At 33.0% G+C, this 20,906-nt stretch overlaps 2 protein-coding genes and 1 long non-coding RNA gene across 4 annotated transcripts; 1 reads left to right on the forward strand and 2 right to left on the reverse strand.

The window, feature by feature from the left end:
• Positions 1-108: 108 nt before the first annotated feature.
• On the reverse strand, positions 109-3,763 carry LOC149483962 (protein disulfide-isomerase TMX3-like). 2 transcript variants are annotated; one of them, XR_016316364.1, is made up of 9 exons: positions 3,446-3,763; positions 3,108-3,357; positions 2,825-3,008; positions 2,605-2,749; positions 2,296-2,518; positions 1,969-2,185; positions 1,626-1,821; positions 1,154-1,478; positions 109-775 (listed from the first exon to the last, which is right to left on the reverse strand). XR_016316364.1 is itself a non-coding variant. In XM_089701464.1 (8 exons), the coding sequence occupies exons 1-8, from the start codon at positions 3,480-3,482 to the stop codon at positions 1,456-1,458; spliced, it is 1,275 nt and encodes a 424-aa protein (XP_089557590.1). In that variant the 5' UTR covers positions 3,483-3,763; the 3' UTR covers positions 109-1,455. The 2 variants fall into 2 exon arrangements, 1 of the variants encoding a protein (XP_089557590.1); XM_089701464.1 differs by having other exon boundaries at positions 109-1,478.
• A 2,576-nt stretch (positions 3,764-6,339) lies between these two features.
• Psa (puromycin-sensitive aminopeptidase) lies at positions 6,340-19,860 on the forward strand. The gene is made up of 12 exons (XM_089701475.1): positions 6,340-6,785; positions 6,871-7,832; positions 8,084-8,273; positions 8,358-8,471; positions 9,594-9,728; positions 10,546-10,638; positions 10,985-11,134; positions 11,316-11,593; positions 12,107-12,326; positions 12,617-12,739; positions 12,927-13,142; positions 19,071-19,860. The coding sequence occupies exons 1-11, from the start codon at positions 6,399-6,401 to the stop codon at positions 13,137-13,139; spliced, it is 2,865 nt and encodes a 954-aa protein (XP_089557601.1). The 5' UTR covers positions 6,340-6,398; the 3' UTR covers positions 13,140-13,142; positions 19,071-19,860.
• LOC149483964 (uncharacterized) lies at positions 18,309-19,064 on the reverse strand. Its single transcript, XR_016316369.1, has 2 exons — positions 18,765-19,064; positions 18,309-18,493 (listed from the first exon to the last, which is right to left on the reverse strand). It is a non-coding gene; the product is annotated as an uncharacterized LOC149483964 (long non-coding RNA).
• Positions 19,861-20,906: the final 1,046 nt, after the last annotated feature.

The following is a 20,906-nucleotide window of genomic DNA, read 5'->3' on the forward strand; positions in this document are numbered from 1 at the left end:
CACGTAAACTGTCAAATACGGGCAATTAGAATACGTTTTTAAAATGGGAGTTTTATACATTATTCGACGAATAAGTTTTATCCAAGGATTGAAAAATCAGCCCTAAGTAATATATTTTATATTTATTTATCTTAAATTTCTTACCTAATTCATCTATTACTGTTTATTTGGCCGAAAGGAATCAATGTATTAATATACCTACCATGCAGTAGGTACATTATTTAAATTTAAAATCTTATATATAAAAATGAATCCCAAAATGTGTTGGTAAGCGCATAACTTGAGAACGGCTGAACCGATTTCGTTCATTCTTTTTTTATTATATTCCTTGAAGTACGAGGATGGTTCTTATGTAGATAAAACGTAAACATGTACCACGGGCGAAGCCGGGGCGGACCGCTAGTATATAATATAAAAATGAATCCCAAAATGTGTTGTTACGTAAGCGCATAACTTGAGAACGGCTGAACCGATTTCGTTAATTCTTTTTTTATTATATTCCTTGAAGTACGAGGATGGTTCTTACGTAGAGAAAACGTAAATATGTACCACGGGCGAAGCCGGGGCGGACTGCTAATTTAAAATAAAAATACGTACATATAATATATCCAAAAAAATGGTTAAGTCTGTAAAGTCGGTTTACTGACAATAGTTGAACTTCCGATTGTTCTTCTTTGTCGCTCGTTCCGCGCTCTCGCTTGCACTTCAAGCCACATGGAACGCCTCAGAGCGAGGTAACGCCGCATGAGTCATGTTTTTTCGTGCGTGCAGCCGGCTGTATCGAATTATAAGACGTTGTCACGTCAAAAATTCCATAGAAAGTAAAAACAGAATATGTAGGTAATTTGACGATAAACAATTCATTTATTAAAATAATACCATTATCAAAATATAATTTTGCAAGAAAATAACTGCAACTAAATGCCTGTATAAATATATCATGTTATACAGCTGATGCCAATATAATAATAGCGTCTGTGCTAACGTCAGACGTTTTCATAAAAAGTAGCATAATATGAAGTATCTCTATTGCCCTTTTCTGTGTTAATTAATTCATTCCGTTATATGTAATTGAATAACAAATATCAAATTATAGACATTTACCCAAACCGTATGACTAGTTAATCTAATATTATGTTAAATATATACTGACCCTGGATTTTATAAAATATTCAAGGTTGTCCAACGTGCCAAGTTTTCCATATTATATGGCCTCTGTGCTTAAATTAATTTTCCAATAGCAAATTGTCGTCCACCTATCTGTTCTTAATAGAATCCACATGATTTGCAGGGTGAACTTATCATTAATTGTCATAGCCAAATATATAAACCAATTTGTTGTAAAAAAATAATATTTTTGGTGTGCCTACTGACTTTACTTTATTAATGAGTAACATTGGTTTTAAATTTTACTAGCATTATAATAATTTTACGATTTAGTCTTAGATCTGTATTCTAATCCTTCTTCTCATGTGATTCTGTAACAAAAAATAATAATTTAAAAGATAATTTGTATTTTCATGTAAGGAAACTAAGTTGTATAAAACAACAAAAATTTATGTTGTACCATGAGAACATAAAATTTAAAATTGACAGATTGTTACAATATTTTACTTTATTTATACCTGGACTTTCTTCTTCATCAGCATCCAGTATATCAGCACAACATATTGAATAGCAGAGCAATGATAGGAATCCGAGAGGTAGCCCAAACACAAGTGCAGTCAGTATTGGGTTTCCCCTCCACATACTTGACACAGTGGCTCTAGCTTCGTAAAATCCTCGGTATAGGCGCACAAGAAAACTCTTTCCTCCATATTTCTATATAAAATCAGATTCGATTATTATTAATTCAGACACTGAATAAAAATCTAGTTGAATAATTATACTTGAATAAAAAAGTGCATTTATGATAGTAAAAATGTTAAAACAATAATTTATAAAGTGAGTTAGAGTTGAAAAACTTACAGGTGCAACTTGATTGTGTATTTCGTCAAGGAACATTGAAACAGCTTCTGGTGTCATTAAAACTGGATCATCATCAGGTAAATGGTGGTGATGGGTTGTCGAGTTTAATACAATTATGTGTGGTACTGTCAAATCATACATAACAATTGAGTTGGCCAGTTCAGGGTTACCCATCCATCCAAATTGAAATTTGGGATGAAGTTCATGCTTCCTTTTTCTAAAATAAAAATTAAACTGTACTTAGTTCTCTAAATAAGCACTGCTCTGTGTGAACAACTCCTAAACATAAAAATAAATAACAATACAAAAAACAAACAACAAAATTACCTTATAATTCCTTCTACCATGTCTTTAAAATCTTTTTCAGTTTGTGTTATTTCATTTAGTTTATTTTCAGAAACAACAGTTATAACTAGGTATTTTTCAATGTCCAACAATTCATTGAAATTAGATCTTGTTATTTTAGGGAAGAAACCAAATCTCTCAGAGTGAACCCATTTATCCAATGTGGAATTTAAAGCTTCCTTGTCTTCAATCAGCTGTGGTGATGCTTAAACATAAAACGTAAACAACATACTCATTAAAGCTTTATTCTTAAACAACTTAATATAAAATCATCATTGAGATGGTACTTACTTTCAAAATAATAAACATCATCTTCCTTATAAACAAAAATACTTGTAGTATTTGGAGGTTTGAGATCTTTTTTTACCACCTCATATGACATCGAATAAAACCAATTATGGGGCTGATATTTAACTGCTTGAACTTTAAAAATCTCCTGAAATATACAATTGAATTTTTAGCATTGAACTATCCACATTATTTAGTCTATAATGAACACAGTAATACTTACCCACAAAGTACCCTGATGTTCGCCAATGTAGCCAAAGAATATATCATGCATATCTTTTAAGTTTCCTATGCTATCTGCATAAGAAATCTTTTGTACTGGAGGTTGTGCCATTCTCAGTGCATAATTTAACATATCATCTTTGATTCTTTCACCATTGTATGTATGCATAGATGATCCCTTTATACTTGAATAAAAAGATAAATAAAAATTATTCATATAAAATCTAAATTAAAAAAATGATTAAAATTGACCCACTGACTGACCCACGCAATTGTTTACTTACAACATGATTGTGGGATATGCCCTGACTTGAAAGTGACTAGCAACAGCAGGAAATCGTGTACAATCTACTTTGGCCACTTTAATTGGAGAATTATACAATCCCTGGGCCACATGTGCCCAAACAGGCTCCAGCCTACTACAATATGCACACCATGGTGCATAGAATTTAACAAACCACATTCCATCTTTGCTTATATCAATAAATTTATCACTTAATTCTAATACTTTTGAAGATACCACTCCATTAAATGCTGAAACAATAATGCATCTTTCAATAATTGTCTTTTCTATTCGTATTGATTTTAAATGCATAATGAAAAACGCCCTGAATTTACTTACCTACACAAAAAATTAAAATAACTAATTTTGTATTCATTTTAATGGAACAAAATTACATGTAATAATTAAACAGAATTTATGTTCAGCTTGTCCTTATTAATGCAGATATTTATTCAATTGCATCACATAAATCCGATATCATTTTTAGGTACTAAATAGAAAATGACACAGACAATTTTAAAGACATATAATCTAATTTATTTATTCGATAATTCGCTAAAATATGTACATCATCAAATGTAATTTCCAATTTCCAAATTCACCCTAATGGCAGTTGACATTGACACTATCAGTTATCACACTATCTGACACACGGACAACTGAGCGGACAACCGTAGAGGGAGAATGAACGACACAGACGGACAAGGTAGAAGTGCGTGCGTAAACGAAAATATTTTTTTTTAATCAAAAATGACAGAGAAAATATTCTCCTTTCTAGGCAGCCGACCCCGTAAGATACGGGATAAGGCTAGGAAGAAAGGAGAATATTTTCTCTGTCATTTTTGATTAAGAGCTAGCGCGCACGAGCAACTTTGTTTCCGCAACTATTTTATCTCTCCCATCAATTTGTATGGGGAGTTGCGTCGCTACGTGCGCGCACTTTCATACTAGCCCATGGGTGGAGAGACAAAATAGTTGCGGAGACAAAGTTGCTCGTGCGCGCTAGCTCTAAAAAAAAATATTTTCGTTTTTGACAGTCAGGTACGCCAACATAACGGCAGGGGAACTCTTTCGTCTTCTTTCGTGAAACTTGCGTGAAACCAGCCCCCCTATGCAAGTGGCTTTCTGTTAGCGTAGCGTTCAATAGAATAGACAACGAATGTATGAGATTGACGTAAGCTGTTGATACGTTTATCTACAGCTTACGTCAATCTCATACATTCGTAGTCTATTCTATTGAACGCTACGCTAGCAGCGTGAAACGCACTCTACAACTACATACAAACTCCTTCGTAAGGATGTCACTACACACATTGAAACAGTAATTTGGAGGGGCGCGCCATGTTATCGTAGTTTATCTCTACACGGATATGTCCACAGAGTAAGTAATTACATAATTACAGATATTTCAAGATTTGAAAAAAAAATGTACACCAGTGCGACAGTATTTTTGAAAAGTCATATTTATTGGATATAATAAAAATATATTGAAAAATGTTGTGTGGTTTTATGAAACCACGGTAAAAGTGAAACTGTTCGAACGGTTCCGAACACTGCTTTGTGTAGCGCATGTCGCGTGACGGTCGGCTGCCGAGTAGGTATACCTACTCGGCAGCCGCGATACACGCGACATGCGCCACACAGACCAAAAAGTTTGAGACGATGTAATAAAAGTTTCACTTTAATATATTATTATATGTTTCGCTCATTACTTCACAACGCTGGTTACAAGCACATAGCAAGTAATTTTACTGAGATATGTGGGATATCTAAAGATTTTCAACTTTTGGAGACATTCTGCTAAAAACACGTTATATATTATTGAAGTATATACTACGCAATTTTGTATTGTATATTCTTAAGATTACAAAATAAAATACAGATGGAGCATGTCAATCATTCATCGCCCTTGTCAAAGAAAATACGAAATCAAAAACAAATACGTTCCTCCGCTAGTGCTATAGCGATTCTAGTGTCATGCAATACGTCAAAAGGGGTTTGATATTTTAGTAAAAAAATGCTGTCTTGTGATATTAAAACGCTGTAAAGCTTGTTCCCGAAAACAAACAAAAAGATAAAACATCGTTTTACAGATTTTCTGTAGATTATTTGGCTTATTTAATTTTGTATACAAATAATAATTTTACAAATACGAAGGAATTCAAAACTTCAACGTATGCTGCCAGTATTTTGAAAATGAATTTGCCATTTTTAGGGGTAAAATGGTTAAAACTTTAAAAGATATTCGGGGTAGTGCTGTTGGATTTTTCGATCGTGAATGTGATTATTTGTATAGTGCAATAAAAGTTCATGGTCATTATTAGATTATTTTAAAAAGCATTATACATTTTTTTGTTACTTTTATAAAAAGCGTCGTTTTCGCTTGCGATTGAATTCATGTGAACACATGATGGATATGATGAAAATAAAATGTCCCGCATTCTCGACTAAAAACTACCGCTATTCGCATTCATATGTTTTGAAAAATAAAAACTCTTTTTTAATGTAATTTATTTAATAAATTTAATGTAATTTATTTAATAAAATTTTAATAAAATTATTTTGTCCATGTATAACTTTAGTAGATACTAGATAGGTGATAAAATAATTTTTACAATATTATAAAATAATATCAAAAACCCGAATTTATATTAAAATAAAAATTAAAACATGACTGCTAATAATTTATGTAGCCTACGTCACTACCACCACAGCTACCTTCATAATTCAGATGATTGCAATGACACCTCACAAGTCACAACTCAAAATCGATCCAACAGTTTATACTGCAGGGCGTGTCAAAGAAATATTATACATAAGAAAGAGGGTTATGTTTTTCGAGTGTAGGTATACACTCGAAAAACATAACCCTCTTTCTTCCGTAGTCGGGCAAAAATTTGGGAAATTTTTCATTATCTGGTAACATAACACGCACACAGAAGCACCGTGTACGTACAGTGCAACGGCGAAATGACAGCACACATAGCTTTATGGAAATGACGATAAATTATTCGGTTTAGTTCGGCAACGCTCCATCTGTCTTTTATTTTGTAATCTGAGTGTATATTAATTTGGATTTAACTCAAAAACTAATTTAAGGTACCTATTGTAACTAATACCAAGCTAGAATAATATTAACATAACCTAAAAAAATGATTGTCAAAGTACGTGACGGATGACACTTTGAAATGACATCGATTTTATAATTTATATATGTATTTAATAATTTGAGAAAACATTAACGGCACGGCCTGCTAATTCAAATTTCTTAATTGAAAATTAATTATTTTCCATGTCCCTACAAATTTCACAGGCTTTGCGTTCTTCTGTTCGTTTGCAATTTTATGGCAAATATATTTGTCAACGTAACTTAGGTCGCCATTGCAAATTGTTACGTAGCATAGACCGTTATTTGGAGTGGGGTAGCGGGCGTGCGAGGGGGGTACGTATTGGCTGTGCGGGTGTAATCGGAGTGGGAGTTCACTCTGTCACTCGGTCATTACGGTATTTCTCTTGCGTACGGCCCACATTTACGATATTGAAAGAAAAAGTGACAATGCCAGAAAACAAACCGTTCCAACGACTTCCTAAAAATGTTATTCCTAAACATTACGAATTACATCTAATTCCTAATCTAGAAAAATTTACGTTTACGGGCTCTACTAGGGTGAAAGTGTCGGTAAGAGGAAATTTCATCATTTAGTTATTGCAAATATGTACCTAGTTTCCATGTGACGTACTAACAACGACGCGCTAAATTTCAGATTGTTACCTCTACCAAAGAAATTGTGCTCAATAGCTTAGATTTGGAGTTCAAGAGCGTTAAACTCCAATATGATGAAGGTGGAGAGGCTACTACACTTAATCCAGTGGAAGTTAAAGTCGACGCAGCAGATGAAACAGCAACTATCGTGTTTGACAATGCATTGCCTGAAGGAACCGCAACATTGTTTTGCGATTTTGTTGGTGAAATCAATGATAAGATGAAAGGCCTCTATAGGAGCAAGTATTTGACTCCTAGTGGCGAAGAACGTTATGCAGCAGTAACTCAATTTGAGGCCACAGATGCTAGAAGATGTTTTCCCTGCTGGGATGAACCTGCCATCAAAGCCACATTTGATATAACTTTAGAAGTGCCCTCTGATAGAGTTGCATTGTCCAACATGCCGGTTAAAGAAGAAAAAATAGTTGGTGATAATAAAATCATGCAGTTTGATACAACACCAATTATGTCTACATACCTGGTAGCTGTTGTGGTTGGAGAGTATGATTATGTGGAGAAAAAGTCTCATGACGGTGTGCTTGTGCGTGTTTACACCCCTGTAGGAAAAAGCAAACAGGGATTGTTTGCATTAGAAGTTGCTGCTAAAGTTCTTCCTTATTATAAGGACTACTTTGATATTGCATATCCATTGCCAAAAATAGACTTGATAGCCATTGCTGATTTTTCAGCTGGTGCTATGGAAAATTGGGGTCTAGTCACTTACAGAGAAACTTGTCTGCTTGTTGATGAGGAGCACACTTCAGCTGTAAGGAGACAGTGGATAGCTTTGGTTGTGGGCCATGAGTTGGCTCACCAGTGGTTTGGTAACTTGGTAACTATGGAATGGTGGACGCATCTGTGGTTGAATGAGGGTTATGCATCATTTGTTGAATTCCTGTGTGTCAATCATCTGTTTCCAGAATATGACATATGGACTCAGTTTGTAACCGAGACATACATACGGTAAGTTATCTAATTAAATAGGTAATAAACTATTGTATAGTATCAACTTGGCTAATTCACCATCTCATCATGATTTTCAAATTTTAAATGTAATGGTTTAATTTAAACTGAAAAAATTGCTAATTCATTGAAGAATAAAATTGGAGCACCGCCAAGCTCATACCTAAAAGTCATTCAACTTAGTGTGTCAGTGTTTTGTTTACATTAAATATACAACAATATATATTATATACATTATTATACATTTTCAGAGCATTAGAATTGGACTGTTTGAAAAATTCACATCCTATTGAAGTCCCTGTGGGTCATCCATCAGAGATAGATGAAATATTTGATGATATTTCTTACAACAAAGGTGCATCAGTTATTAGGATGTTGCATAGATACATTGGTGATGATGATTTTCGCAAAGGCATGAATATTTACCTTACTAGACACCAGGTTAGTTTTTTTTAATAAAAATAAATAATTATTTTATTTTTTTCTCTCTACTAAATATAACGTAAATATTTATTTTTTAAACAGTACAAAAACACATTTACTGAAGATTTATGGGCAGCACTAGAAGAAGCTTCAAATAAGCCTGTAGGAGCTGTCATGTCAACTTGGACCAAGCAAATGGGTTTCCCAATGGTGCAGGTAAAGTAAAATTTATGTTTTACACTAAAATATTTTTCATTGAATTATACATAGTAATAATATTTAGGAAGAATAACATGCTTGTTCTATAATATCAGCGAATCAATATAACTATTGCTATTGTCGAGCACTTACATTTACACTCTAAATGTAATTTAATTTATTACTGTTTCATTGTGTTTATAGCCCATTGTTATGTGGTGGCAAAGTTGAAGTGATTCAGTCCATTGTAATTGTGCTTATGTGTATTTGAATGGTTCGTTGTTTCTAAGTGATACTTATTATTAATAATATATGAAGTGTAATTTTTATTGATAGAAAATGTTTTCTGATATTTTGATTAGTCTCAAGGTCATATTTTTATCTAGCCTTTTTTGTGAAGTGAAATTTACATGTACAGATCAAATATATTTCTAATTACTGTTATACTGATAAAAAAGTAAAAAGTGTAGGTAATTATCTTTTTATAAGAATTAAATTACAATGTAATCAACTTTATGTGCCTGACAATCCTTAATTTTCTCTCCAATTAAAAGCACATTAAACAAATACAGGCTATTATTTAATTAACTATGCTGATAAAACTTTGCATAAGTATGTCATTTATTTTAGTTTTATGAAGGAAAACAATGGCTTTATCTTATCTCAAATAATAATGTTTCTATATTATGCTAGGTTGAACAATATGATAGTGTTATTAACAAAATATAGGTTATTTTATATATTTAGTAATCATCTCTTATTTTATACAGGTACAATGAATTAAAATATGTACATAGAATTGTATTTGTTTAGAGTAAAATGGAAAAAAAGCATTAAGTTTTGTTTTTTTTTTTTTTATTACATAAATAAAATAAATTTATTGAATGAGCACTCCAAACATTATTATTTTATATATATTAGTATTTTCATTTCAATATGATTTTGTGCAATAAAAATGTGCGAAAGCGTGTTAAAAATGTAGTGGATCATCTATATTTGCCCAAACAACATCTTAATAAGTGGAAATGTGTTTGTATAATTTCGGAATATTGTTTCTATAGACAAATGACCAGTCAGAGCCTCTTTCAGTAACACTTGTGACTTTATGTATTTATGGAGGCTTTTTTTTAATTCTTTTAGGTCAGTTCTGAGCAAAGAGGGCCCCATCGTGTATTAAAATTGACACAACAAAAATTCTGTGCTGATGGCAGCCAAGGTGATGATATTATATGGATGGTGCCCATCACTATCTCTACTCAAGAGCAACCTTCTAAGGTAATAAATATTTGGTATCATAGATATCTGATATTGATTTGATATATCATTGACCTAGTTTTTCAAGTTCACTTCCTCATTCAATTGATAAGCTCATGTTATCTTTGATTAAATTGATGATATCTACATATCTTTTTGCATTGATTCAGTGCCAAATGTATTTTTATCACTTAAAGTGAGATATGCATAACATAAATATACTATGAAAAAGTTGTAGATTATACAAATGATAAAACAATTTTATTGCATGAATTGGCTATACAGGTTTTGTATTATTTACATAATATTTTTTATCGTTAATTTCTGTTTATAGAAACAGTCACCAGATAAATTATCAAATGAACAGACAGTACATAAAATATGTGAATGTGATGTTAACATACTTGCAAAACAATCAGCATCTACATTTCCTACTATTGAAAAATTTAAGTTGAAGGATAGTAAAGTAAATAATTATTTAAAACTAATTCTGTAGAAGTAAATAATGTGGTTTTTTGATATTAAATTCGTAACATTACGTTTAAATTTGAAGTGCAGTATCCCTTGTTTTGGTTAATCAAATATGGTAGCTAGAACTGTTTTAAGCATCTGAATAGCTGTTTGCTTATCAATACAATGATTACAAAACAGTCACTTGAAATTCCAGTAAATTTAGCAAAATATTTTTAGTGCTATAGAATTTTTACAACTAGCATTTGTGATAAGATAATATATGCAGCTGAATAATTGTTGATTGTAGGAAATGTATTAATTAATATCGCGTATCGCGATATGAAAAAATAGCAATAAAAAAATCATTTTTTTTTTTGTTTCACAGGTAGCGCTTTCAACAGTTCTGGATAAACATACACAAGAAGTTGTATTAGAAAATGTGGCTGAAGATTCTTGGGTCAAACTGAACCCTGGCACTGTAAGTATTCATCTTTACTAATATTATAAAGCTGAAGAGTTTGTTTGTTTGTTTGTTTGAACGCGCTAATCTCGGGAACTACTGGTCCGATTTGAAAAATTCTTTCGGTGTTAGATAGCCCATTTATCGAGGAAGGTTATAGGCTATATATCATCACGCTACGACCAACAGGGGTGGAGCCACGGGGGTGAAACCGCGCGGTGCAGCTAGTGATTAAATAAAATTAAAATCTCTATGTTTTATGTAATAAGATGTTAACTTTCAATAAGACTGCGTCTTGTTAAATAAGTGTTTAAATTGGTTTCTTATGTCAATTCTTATGCTATATTACTAAATGATCTTGCAGGTTGGATATTATCGCACGCGATATGAGCCAGTACTATTAGAGCGTTTAGTGGGCGCCATTCGAGACGGTTCCTTGCCGCCTCTAGACCGTCTCGGTTTGCTTGACGATTGCTTCGCATTTGTCCAGGCGGGACATGCACACACCAATGAGGTATGTTACATTTATATGTATTTTCCATTCATTTTTAAATCAAAATTAATGTTTGTAAAGCCGAATTTTGCACATGCATAATAAATTATGATGTGAAGTAAAAATTGCCTTATTTCATGTGTTTGTTCTAATGTTATTAAATGCATCAAAATATTTTTAATTTGTATAACTTTGTTTCCAGTCATTGAAACTTATGGAAGCATTCAGCAATGAAACAAATTTCACCGTATGGTCGTCTATAGCGAATTGCTTATCGAAACTTAGCGCTCTATTTTCACACACGGCTCTCGATAAACCGCTCAAAAATTACGGCCGTAAATTGTTTGCCAATGTTACCAAGCGCCTGGGATGGGACGCTGAAGAAAAGGAAAGCCATTTGGATACTCTGCTTAGAAGTTTAGTGCTCAACAGGATGATCAGTTTTGAAGATCCTGATACTATCAAAGAGGCTAAAATCCGGTAAGTTTTTATGAGTGGATGCCATGCGGAATGGATTTTTAAAATTTTAAGGGCCGATTTTTCAATGCTTGGATAAAACTTATCCGTCCAATAAAGTATTACACGATAATATTAAAATGTCACGTAAACTGTCAAATACGGGCAATTAGAATACGTTTTTAAAATGGTAGTTTTATACATTATTCGACGAATAATTGCATTGAAAAATCGGCCCTAGAACATTGGTCAAGATAAAATTAAGAATAATGTAATTTTATGATTTTTGTGAGTAGAAATTGGCTAAATTAGGCGTATTTTAGCTTAAAAAATATATTAAAATGAGAGTTAAGTAAGTATGTTATTTTAAATATGTCGAAACACACTCCAATATTTTTGTAGCGATGTTTTTTAAATAATAAATAAATAATTGTCTGTTAGTTTCGAGAAGCACAGTAGCGGCGCTATATTATGTAATTGTCTGTTAGTTTCGAGAAGCGCAATAGCGTCGCTATAATTATTATGTAATTGTGCCAGTTTCGAGAAGCACAGCAGCGGGTCGTGCCCGCTGCCGGCGGACCTGCGCTCGGCGTGCTACCGCGCGGTGCTGGCGGGCGCGGACGCGGGCACGTTCGAGCGCTTCCTGCAGCTGTACCGCGCGGCCGACCTGCACGAGGAGAAGGACCGCATCAGCCGCGCGCTCGGCGCCGTCAGGGACCCCGCGCTGCTCAACCGAGTGCTCGAGTTCGCTATCTCGGTCAGTTTGTATACGTTTATATCATATAAAAACTTTACGTTAAAAAAATAATGATGTAGTAGTAAATAAATTATGAGTGATTGTTCTATTCAACTATCAAATTAACTCAAAACTAACATTTATTTATTCAATAAGACTTCTTCTAGAAGCACTTTTGAATCGTCATAACAGTTTTCACATTTACAACCTACTAGTTGAATAATTGTGTTTATGGGATGATTTCACAGCTTTATGATGAGTCTGCGGGTGTTTTAAAGTATGTCATTATATGAAGTATGAAATATTTTCAGGATGAAGTACGTTCTCAAGACACGGTGTTCGTGATCGTTTCTGTGGCAGTGAGCAGAAATGGACGTGATTTGGCCTGGCAGTTCTTCAAGGACCACTGGCAGGAATTTATGGACCGTTACCAGGTAAATTTTGGAATCTTTATATTTTGTGCAATTGATTTATTATTTGAAATATATTGGATTTATCGTATAGAATTCGTATCATTGAAAACGAATTGATTGATGAAAGATTCATTTTAAAATTTTGGTAGTTAACGGCAAAACACATCCACCTGTTCTAACAAACTTAATTCACACTTTATCATGACAGGGAGGCTTCCTCCTCGCGCGCCTAGTGAAATCAACGACGGAGAACTTCGCGTCGGAGGCGAGCGCGCGCGAGATAGAGGAGTTCTTCGCGACGCACAAGTCGCCCGGCACCGAGCGCAGTGTGCAGCAGGCGCTGGAGACCGTGCGCCTCAACGCGGCCTGGCTGCGGCGCGACCTCGCCTCCACCACCGCCTACCTGCAGCCCTACCACTGACCGGTGAGTGATATGTGGCTGTACTATTCAATTCAACATAGAGGAACCTTCAAATAGGTATCATTACAGGTATACATTCAGGTAACGCTATCAGATATCCGTTAAAATAGTCTGCGTCGGAAATGAGACGGAACAAACAAAACAGTCGAGGGCGACAAGAGAAGTCGAAAAAATAAAAAGTTTGTAAGTCTCGGGACACAACGCTGAAGTGATAAATTGAAATAGGCTAGCGCAGTGGGTTAAGATCTGAGAGGAGCCTGCCTAGCGTTGCCGTATGCGTGAGAAGTTAAGTCGAACAAGCAAGCGCCGTAACGCGTTACGTAACGAAGCAGTTTACGCTCCGATAAAAGTTATCACTTCAAAAACAAACAGACAATGAACTGTATAAAACATTGTTCAACACGGCAAACGGCGGCGGTAGTTTTTTACATCAATATATTCGATACAAACTTGCTTCCTTATAAATTTATTTACATTACCTAGTATACAGGGTGTCCCACTGTTGGTATACTAAGCTCAAAGGAGGTTATAGTTTTGCATACGCTGAGTACGTACGTACTTTCTTTTTCAATATTTGCACACCCAATCAATGGGTAGAATGTATTAGCCACATAATATTGTAATTAAAAACATCTATAATTTGTAACTACATTCTTGCAAATAAATATAATTTGAATTTGAATTTGAACTACAAGTCCCTTTGCGCTTAGTATACCGATAGTGGGACACCCTGTATAAATTATTTTGTACACATTAAATAATTAGCTAATAGACGGTTTAAACAACAAAAAAAAACTAATTTGTATATATAGATATGTATTCCTTTCAAGGGCGGATCCAGCTTTAGTGCCAGGGGGGGGTCACATAGGCGTGGTCAATTTTCAAAAGCTATATTTTAGTAATTTAATTGATACGTAGATTTAAAAAAAATGGTCAAGTGCGAGTCGGATTGGCGAACCAAGAGTTCCGTACAAACATTTTTATATGTTTTAAATAATTTATGCTTTTTGCGATTTTTCCTTTATCTGTGCTATAAAGACGTAAGTTTCTATTAAATATCAAGATTCTGTGTTCACGGGAAGTACCCTGTAGGTTTTGATTCCTGGCAACACTTGCGAATGTTGATAAGCATGAAATGTATGTTTTAGCAATTTTTCCTCCATCTGTGCCGACATTGCTTTTAACCAAATTTCAGAACTCTGTGTTCACAGGAAGTAGTACAATACCTATAGATTTTGATTCCCTTGCGATAATGTCGAAATTTGCGATAATTTACGGCATAAATGGCTGTATCTTTTGATTGCGTTGGCTTATAAGTTTGATTTTTTCACAACTACAAGGAACCGTAGATTTGAGTATTCGGTATGAATTTCAGATTGATACCTCCACGCGTTCCTGAGAAAAAGGGTCTTGACAGGCAGACAAACTTGAAAAATATATATTTTTTGCAATTATTCCTGTATCTGTACTATAAGATGTTGCTTTGTACCGAATTTCAAGATTCTGAGTTTACGGAAAGTACCCTGTAGGTTTTGAGTTTTGATTCCCTTGCGAATGTCGAAATTTGCGAAATTTTTCACCATTTACGGCTGTATCTTCTGATTCGTTGACATAGAAGTTTGATTTTATTATAGCGTAAAAGTATTTTAGACTTGAGTTTTTGGTATGAATATCAAGTAAATACATGTCAGCGTTCATGAGTAACAGGGTTGTAAGTTAAAATTTTTTTTAATATTTTTTTATATTTTAATCTAAGGAAAAATTCATGCTTTTCGCAATTAGTAAACAAAGTCGTTGTCTCTGTGCCTATGTCCCTATGTATGATTAAATCTTTAAAACTACGCAACGAATTTCGATGCAGTTTTTTTAAAGATAGAGTGATTCAAGAGGAATAGTATATAATTTATAAGGTTTTAGAGAAAGCGGGCGAAGCCGCGAGCGGTAAGCTAGTCTGCGTTATAAGACGTTTGATTGTACTAAATTTCATGACTGTTTACTCGGGAACTATCCTGTAGGTTTTGATTTCTTAGGGAGTGTCGAAAATTTTCAGCAATTACAGCTGCATCTTTTGATTGTAGGTACTACATCTGTGCTATAACACGATACTTTTTATTCAATTTCAAGACTGTGTTTACGGGACAGGCTGCTCCCTGCAGGTATTGAGGTGTTATAGCACAGATGTAGTAATAACTGCGAAAACCCTAATTATTTAATTAAATTAAATAAAAATATATTTTTAAATAATTTTAAACTTACAATCCCTTTACTCATGAACGTCTACATGTATTTCATTGATATTCACATCAGAACTCAGGTCTATAATAACTTAAATCTGTTATTTAATTCAAATTCTATGTCAACGTAATCTGAAGAAAAAGCAATTAGAGCCGCATATTCATTAATTCGCAACTACTTGCAAGGGAATCATCAATCAAAACCTACAAGGTACTTCCCGTGAACACATTCTTGAAATTTGGTTAAAAGCAACGACTTAAGCACTTACAAGCACAGATAAAGAAAAAAATCCTTTAAACAAAATTGTAAAATACAACATAATGAAAAAATATGCTTGCTCGGAGTCCTCGGTGCGCGAGTCCGACGCGCACTTGGCCGATTTTTTGTTGTAATTTGACTTTATTTTATAGTGTTCATTTGAAAAAAAATTGCTATTTTATGTCTTATCCACGAACTGGGATATTTCGATATTTGAGGTTTTGTGTGAAAAGTGTAACAGCAAAAGTTGTAGAAAAAAAATTAATTACATACAACCACAGCATACAACTTTACCATTACACTTTATTCCACAGTTATAGTTTTTTTTTTAATCGAAAAACCTGTTATTTGTCCTTAAATTACGACCACTGGTCGACCCTAATAAACTTTTTCTATAATTTTTGTTATATTCTCTTCCATTACCGTTTGTAATTGATTTCATTGTTCTATATTACTTTATTACACTGGGGTAGATCCCTTTAAAAATAATAAAAAGTGCAAAAAAATCGCAGTCGGATGAAACCCATTAGAAAAGGAGGGGAATATGATGAAAATTAAAGGAAAAATAAATTACGGTCAATCCGAGTTCGGGAAAAGGGAGGGGGGAGCTTTTAAGAGAAAAAAATGGTTTCTCTCGATTTCCGACAAAACTACAAGTCCTACGGAAAAAAGTTCAATGGCAAAGTTGTAGGTAATAAAAAGATCTACAACTTTTGTATTGACAATTTTTTCACATAACCTCAAAATTTAGGTGAAAAATTCAAAAAACCAAGTTTTTGGTTTTTTATTTTTAACTACTTCAAAATTTATTTTTTTTCTACGACATTTGGTAGAAACTTGCTTTATTATGTCCTAAATACACTGTAATTTATTTGATTGAAAATATTTATTTTTTCGCCTTATTTTGAATTAATACCAAAAAAACAACCTAATTTTCAATCGAAAAGTCACCCGTCAAAATATCAGCTTTTTTCAAAAACTTTGGGAGCCTTTTATTCATCAAAATCTCTACTTTTATATGGTGTAAAAAAAATAAACCTTACCATAGTAAATGTTCTCAGGAAATGCTTACAAACAGTGTCATAATTAGCTTTTACTAAATCAGGCACACTTCTCGAACTCTATATCTTCTCTTGTATCGGCTTTTCGGTAATATTTCAAAAGAAAAAAATTATCTGTTCTAAGTATAATATTTTACAGCATATTCAAAAGCAAAATGATGTCGATAAAAACATTTCAGGTAGTTTGAGAAGTGTGCCTGATTTAGTAAAAGCTCATTTTCACACTGTTTGTATGCATTTTCTGAGAACATTTACTATGGTAATGTTTATTTTTTTTACACCATATGAAAGTAGAGATTTCAATGAATAAAAGGCTCCCCAAGTTTTTGAAAAAAGCTGATATTTTGACGGGTGACTTTTCGATTGAAAATTAGGTTGTTTTTTTGGTATTAATTCAAAATAAGGCGAAAAAATAAATATTTTCAGTCAAATAAATTACAGTGTATTTGGGACATAATAAAGCAAGTTTCCACCAAATTTCGTAGAAAAAAATAAATTTTGAAGTAGATAAAAATAAAAAACCAAAAACTTGGTTTTTTGAATTTTTCACCTAAATTTTGAGGTTATGTGAAAAAATTGTCAATACAAAAGTTGTAGATCTTTTTATTATCTACAACTTTGCCATTGAACTTTTTTCCGTAGGACTTGTAGTTTTGTCGGAAATCAAGAGAAACCATTTTTTTCTCTTAAAAGCTCCTTCCTCCCTTTTCCCGAACTCGGATTGACCGTAATTTATTTTTCCTTTAATTTTCATCATATTCCCCTCCTTTTCTAATGGGTTTCATCCGACTGCGATTTTTTTTTGTTTCAAAAATTATCTACTCTAGTCTATATGTCTCAAAATTCAATAAAAACATCATATTGAACAGTATTAATTTGTTAATTTAAAAAAGTTAATATTAAATTAGTGGTCCACTTAGGTTGTGGACCAAGCCCAGGGGGGGGTCATGACCCCGTGACCCCCCCCCTGGATCCGCGCTTGATTCCTTTATACTTGCTACGCACAGAACAGTAAAAACATATAGAAGTGCTATAATGTCATAATTAGTATGAAAACCAGTGTCGCCAAACCCACACATTTAAACCGATAGTTATACAGTACACTACAAGTAAACTATGCCTTTGATTGGACAGCTTAATTTGAGTAAAAACTGACTTAGGTTATAAATTCAGCATTTCAATACCCCAACGCACCATGTTACGGTTTATTTTAGTATAACATCCCTAGGTATATTAGATGTTTTGTTTCTCATTGTACAGAAATTCCAAATTCGAAAACATTCAGCTACTCCACAACAGAGGGCGTTAGTTTTCTATAGATATAACTATGAACCTCAACACATAGAGATAAGGTTGAAATTTGTGTAACTCAACATTAATGACATTAACTTGATATTTATCTGATGCTATGCCCTGAGGGATGTCAGCCTTGTTATCGATAATTCACAAATAAATATTTTTTGTGTATTTTTTTTCTTTCTATTATATGAGTATTATTTAGTAGTAGTACATTATTTATACATGTAGTATAATGTGTCACATTTTGGAGTATGTTTATTTATTATTACTACTAAGTATGTCTTTGTATATTATTATTATTAAATAAAAAACGGAATAGAATAGTATTAATCTATATTTACAAAATACAAACAGAAAATATGCATTATTTTAAATCTTGGAACTGCCGTAGGTTTGCTGTATCGGTGGCCTTTGTTAGACTGCTTAGTGCTGTTCGGCATCCAGTTAACTCGTCACGTTGCATTTATCCATTTCTCTTTTAAATTAGCCTCTTTGGGAAATCTATAAATAAATTGGACAAATGAAAGTTTAATATTTATAATGTTTGTCTTTTCTAAAGTATCGATACTGTCGATATGCGCATTCGTTTGTTTATTGCAATTTGCGATAATATTCCAGTTAGTCTTGTTTGCTGTTCAATCTATAATAGTACTAATTTCTGACGTATTAAGGTTCATTTTGACTAGAAATTTGTATACAATTTTGACAAATTACGACAAGCGAAGTTATAACATAAAATATATTATGTAAAATAAATAAAAATAAGACTTACCGATGGTATGAAATGCCTCCATTGCTGATATTATTTCGTCTGCTATCATTTTTGCACTCTAATAGCGAACAACACGTCCTAATTAATGAATAAATATGGAAAAAAGGTTTGACAGCTGACAACCGACTCAAATATTTTTCTGCGCACAACTGAGAGCAAGTTAGGTGATCTAAACTTATTATTGACACGTGGGCCACGCCCACATCACACTTCTATATGCTGTTACTGTTCTGTGTTGCTACGCTTTATATATATTATATGCTATTTTTAAATAATTGTAAATTAAAAGTACAATTTTTGTTTCAGAATCTTATAACACAAGACTGAAAGCTACAACGAAATATCAAAGCATCATTATTTTCAATTGGGTAAACATTGTATAAGTTTAATTTATTTTCTGACATAATAAAGTATTGTATTAATATTAACTTGTTGTATCTAATTTGTTAATTATTGTAATATTATAATAGAAAAATATTGCGGAAAAGTTAATGAGTTTGAACTTTGGTTTAAAAACACTTTGATTTGATGTCATGTAAAATTAGGACCTATTCACCAAGTAAAAATTGAGTACCATATCAATGTAATGAGTTATTCTTTTCCGTTGAATTTATTTTATATAAATGCACTTTATAGTTTATTATAAATTAAACTTAGCATTTACTTGAATATAACAATACACCAAAACTTGCAAAACAGAAGACAACTGTATAAATGTATAAATTTTAATTTATGTTTATAAAGACTTCTTTTGCGATATTGTAGCTAGTTCGCTATGGTGCTGAATACTTTGTGTTGATTCAAAAATGATTCTGTAATATAATCTTAGTTTTACTAGAAATTCACTTTAGTTGCTTACTAATCATATTATAATATAGTAAGGGGATATCAATAGGCACTTTCTCAACATTCTAAAAATTGTATTTAGTCGTCTTACATTTCCTGTAAAAAATAATATTGGAAGCATCATTTTGATGTAGATAATATTATATTATAAGAAATGTTATAAAGTTACCAGCATTTAATGTCCATTTGTTGTCTTGATTTGTTGTAAGACTGTGTTATTGAAATAAATCGTACAAAAGTACCTGCAAAATGTGTTTTATTTGCATATTGTACTACCTCACTCCTTAGTCCTTAGGGTATTCCACCAGAGATGTGCGAAGGTGCGTAGCGACGGATGTGTTTGTGAAATTAATCAAAGCGTTTAGCGTTTGAAGCTATACTATTTGTTATTTACAAAAACATTCCTAGCACATTATTGGTGGGAAACCCATAGAGGTGCTTTTCCAGTAATAATGCTACATTATATTAATTCACAATTAACTGAAACTAAGTTAAAATCTTATATGTAACTACATAAGTTTGTTTATTTGAACACGCTAATCTGAAGAAGTACTGGACCAATTTTAATAATTCATTATTTCACCGTTAGATATGGAGCTTTAAGTGCTATAGCTATATACGTACCACGACGATTAAAATAAGAAAGCATTCTTTGTGTCCCTTCGTCCAGCATACTCACCATGGAATCCTGATATTTCATGAATGTCAAAAAACTGTTCTGAAATAGTGCTAAATAGTGCCCAAAGGAAAAAAATAGTGCTCTTGTACTTGCGAAGTTATAGCCATAGTTCGATGAGTATGCTGGACGAAGGTTTCGCCCAGCATACTCACCTCCGTCCGGAGAATCTGTATACGCTTCAAACATAATTCTTACTTCAAAAAATAGTTCCCAAATAGTGCCAAACGGTGCCCAAAAAGAAAAAACCTCAAACAGTGCTCGAATAACTTCGGAGTTACAGGCTTCGTTCAGTGAGTATGCTGGGCGTAGGTTCTACGCCCAGCATACTCACCTCAGTGCGCGAATATCGAACGAGCTATAGGAACAATTTACGTCTCAAAAAATTGTGCTTGAAATAGTGCCCAATATCAGTCCAATTTTTGCTTGACTTTTGACCTAGAAAACCATTAAATTTGATTGTAAACTTCTACATACATTACATTGAGTACAGTCGAATACAATATTATTAACTTTCTTTCTAACAATTTTTGTCTTGTGTAAATTATTTGTTTTGTTATATTGTCTATGTAAGGGAGTATTTACTTTAGAATCGCAATATTATTAATTACACATTATTT

The sequence above is a fragment of the Colias philodice genome, chromosome 12 (genome assembly GCF_061535455.1).
Source record: "Colias philodice isolate Cphi_HAF_F1 chromosome 12, ilColPhil1 Martin Lab GWU primary, whole genome shotgun sequence".
Taxonomy (NCBI): Eukaryota; Metazoa; Arthropoda; class Insecta; order Lepidoptera; family Pieridae; genus Colias; species Colias philodice.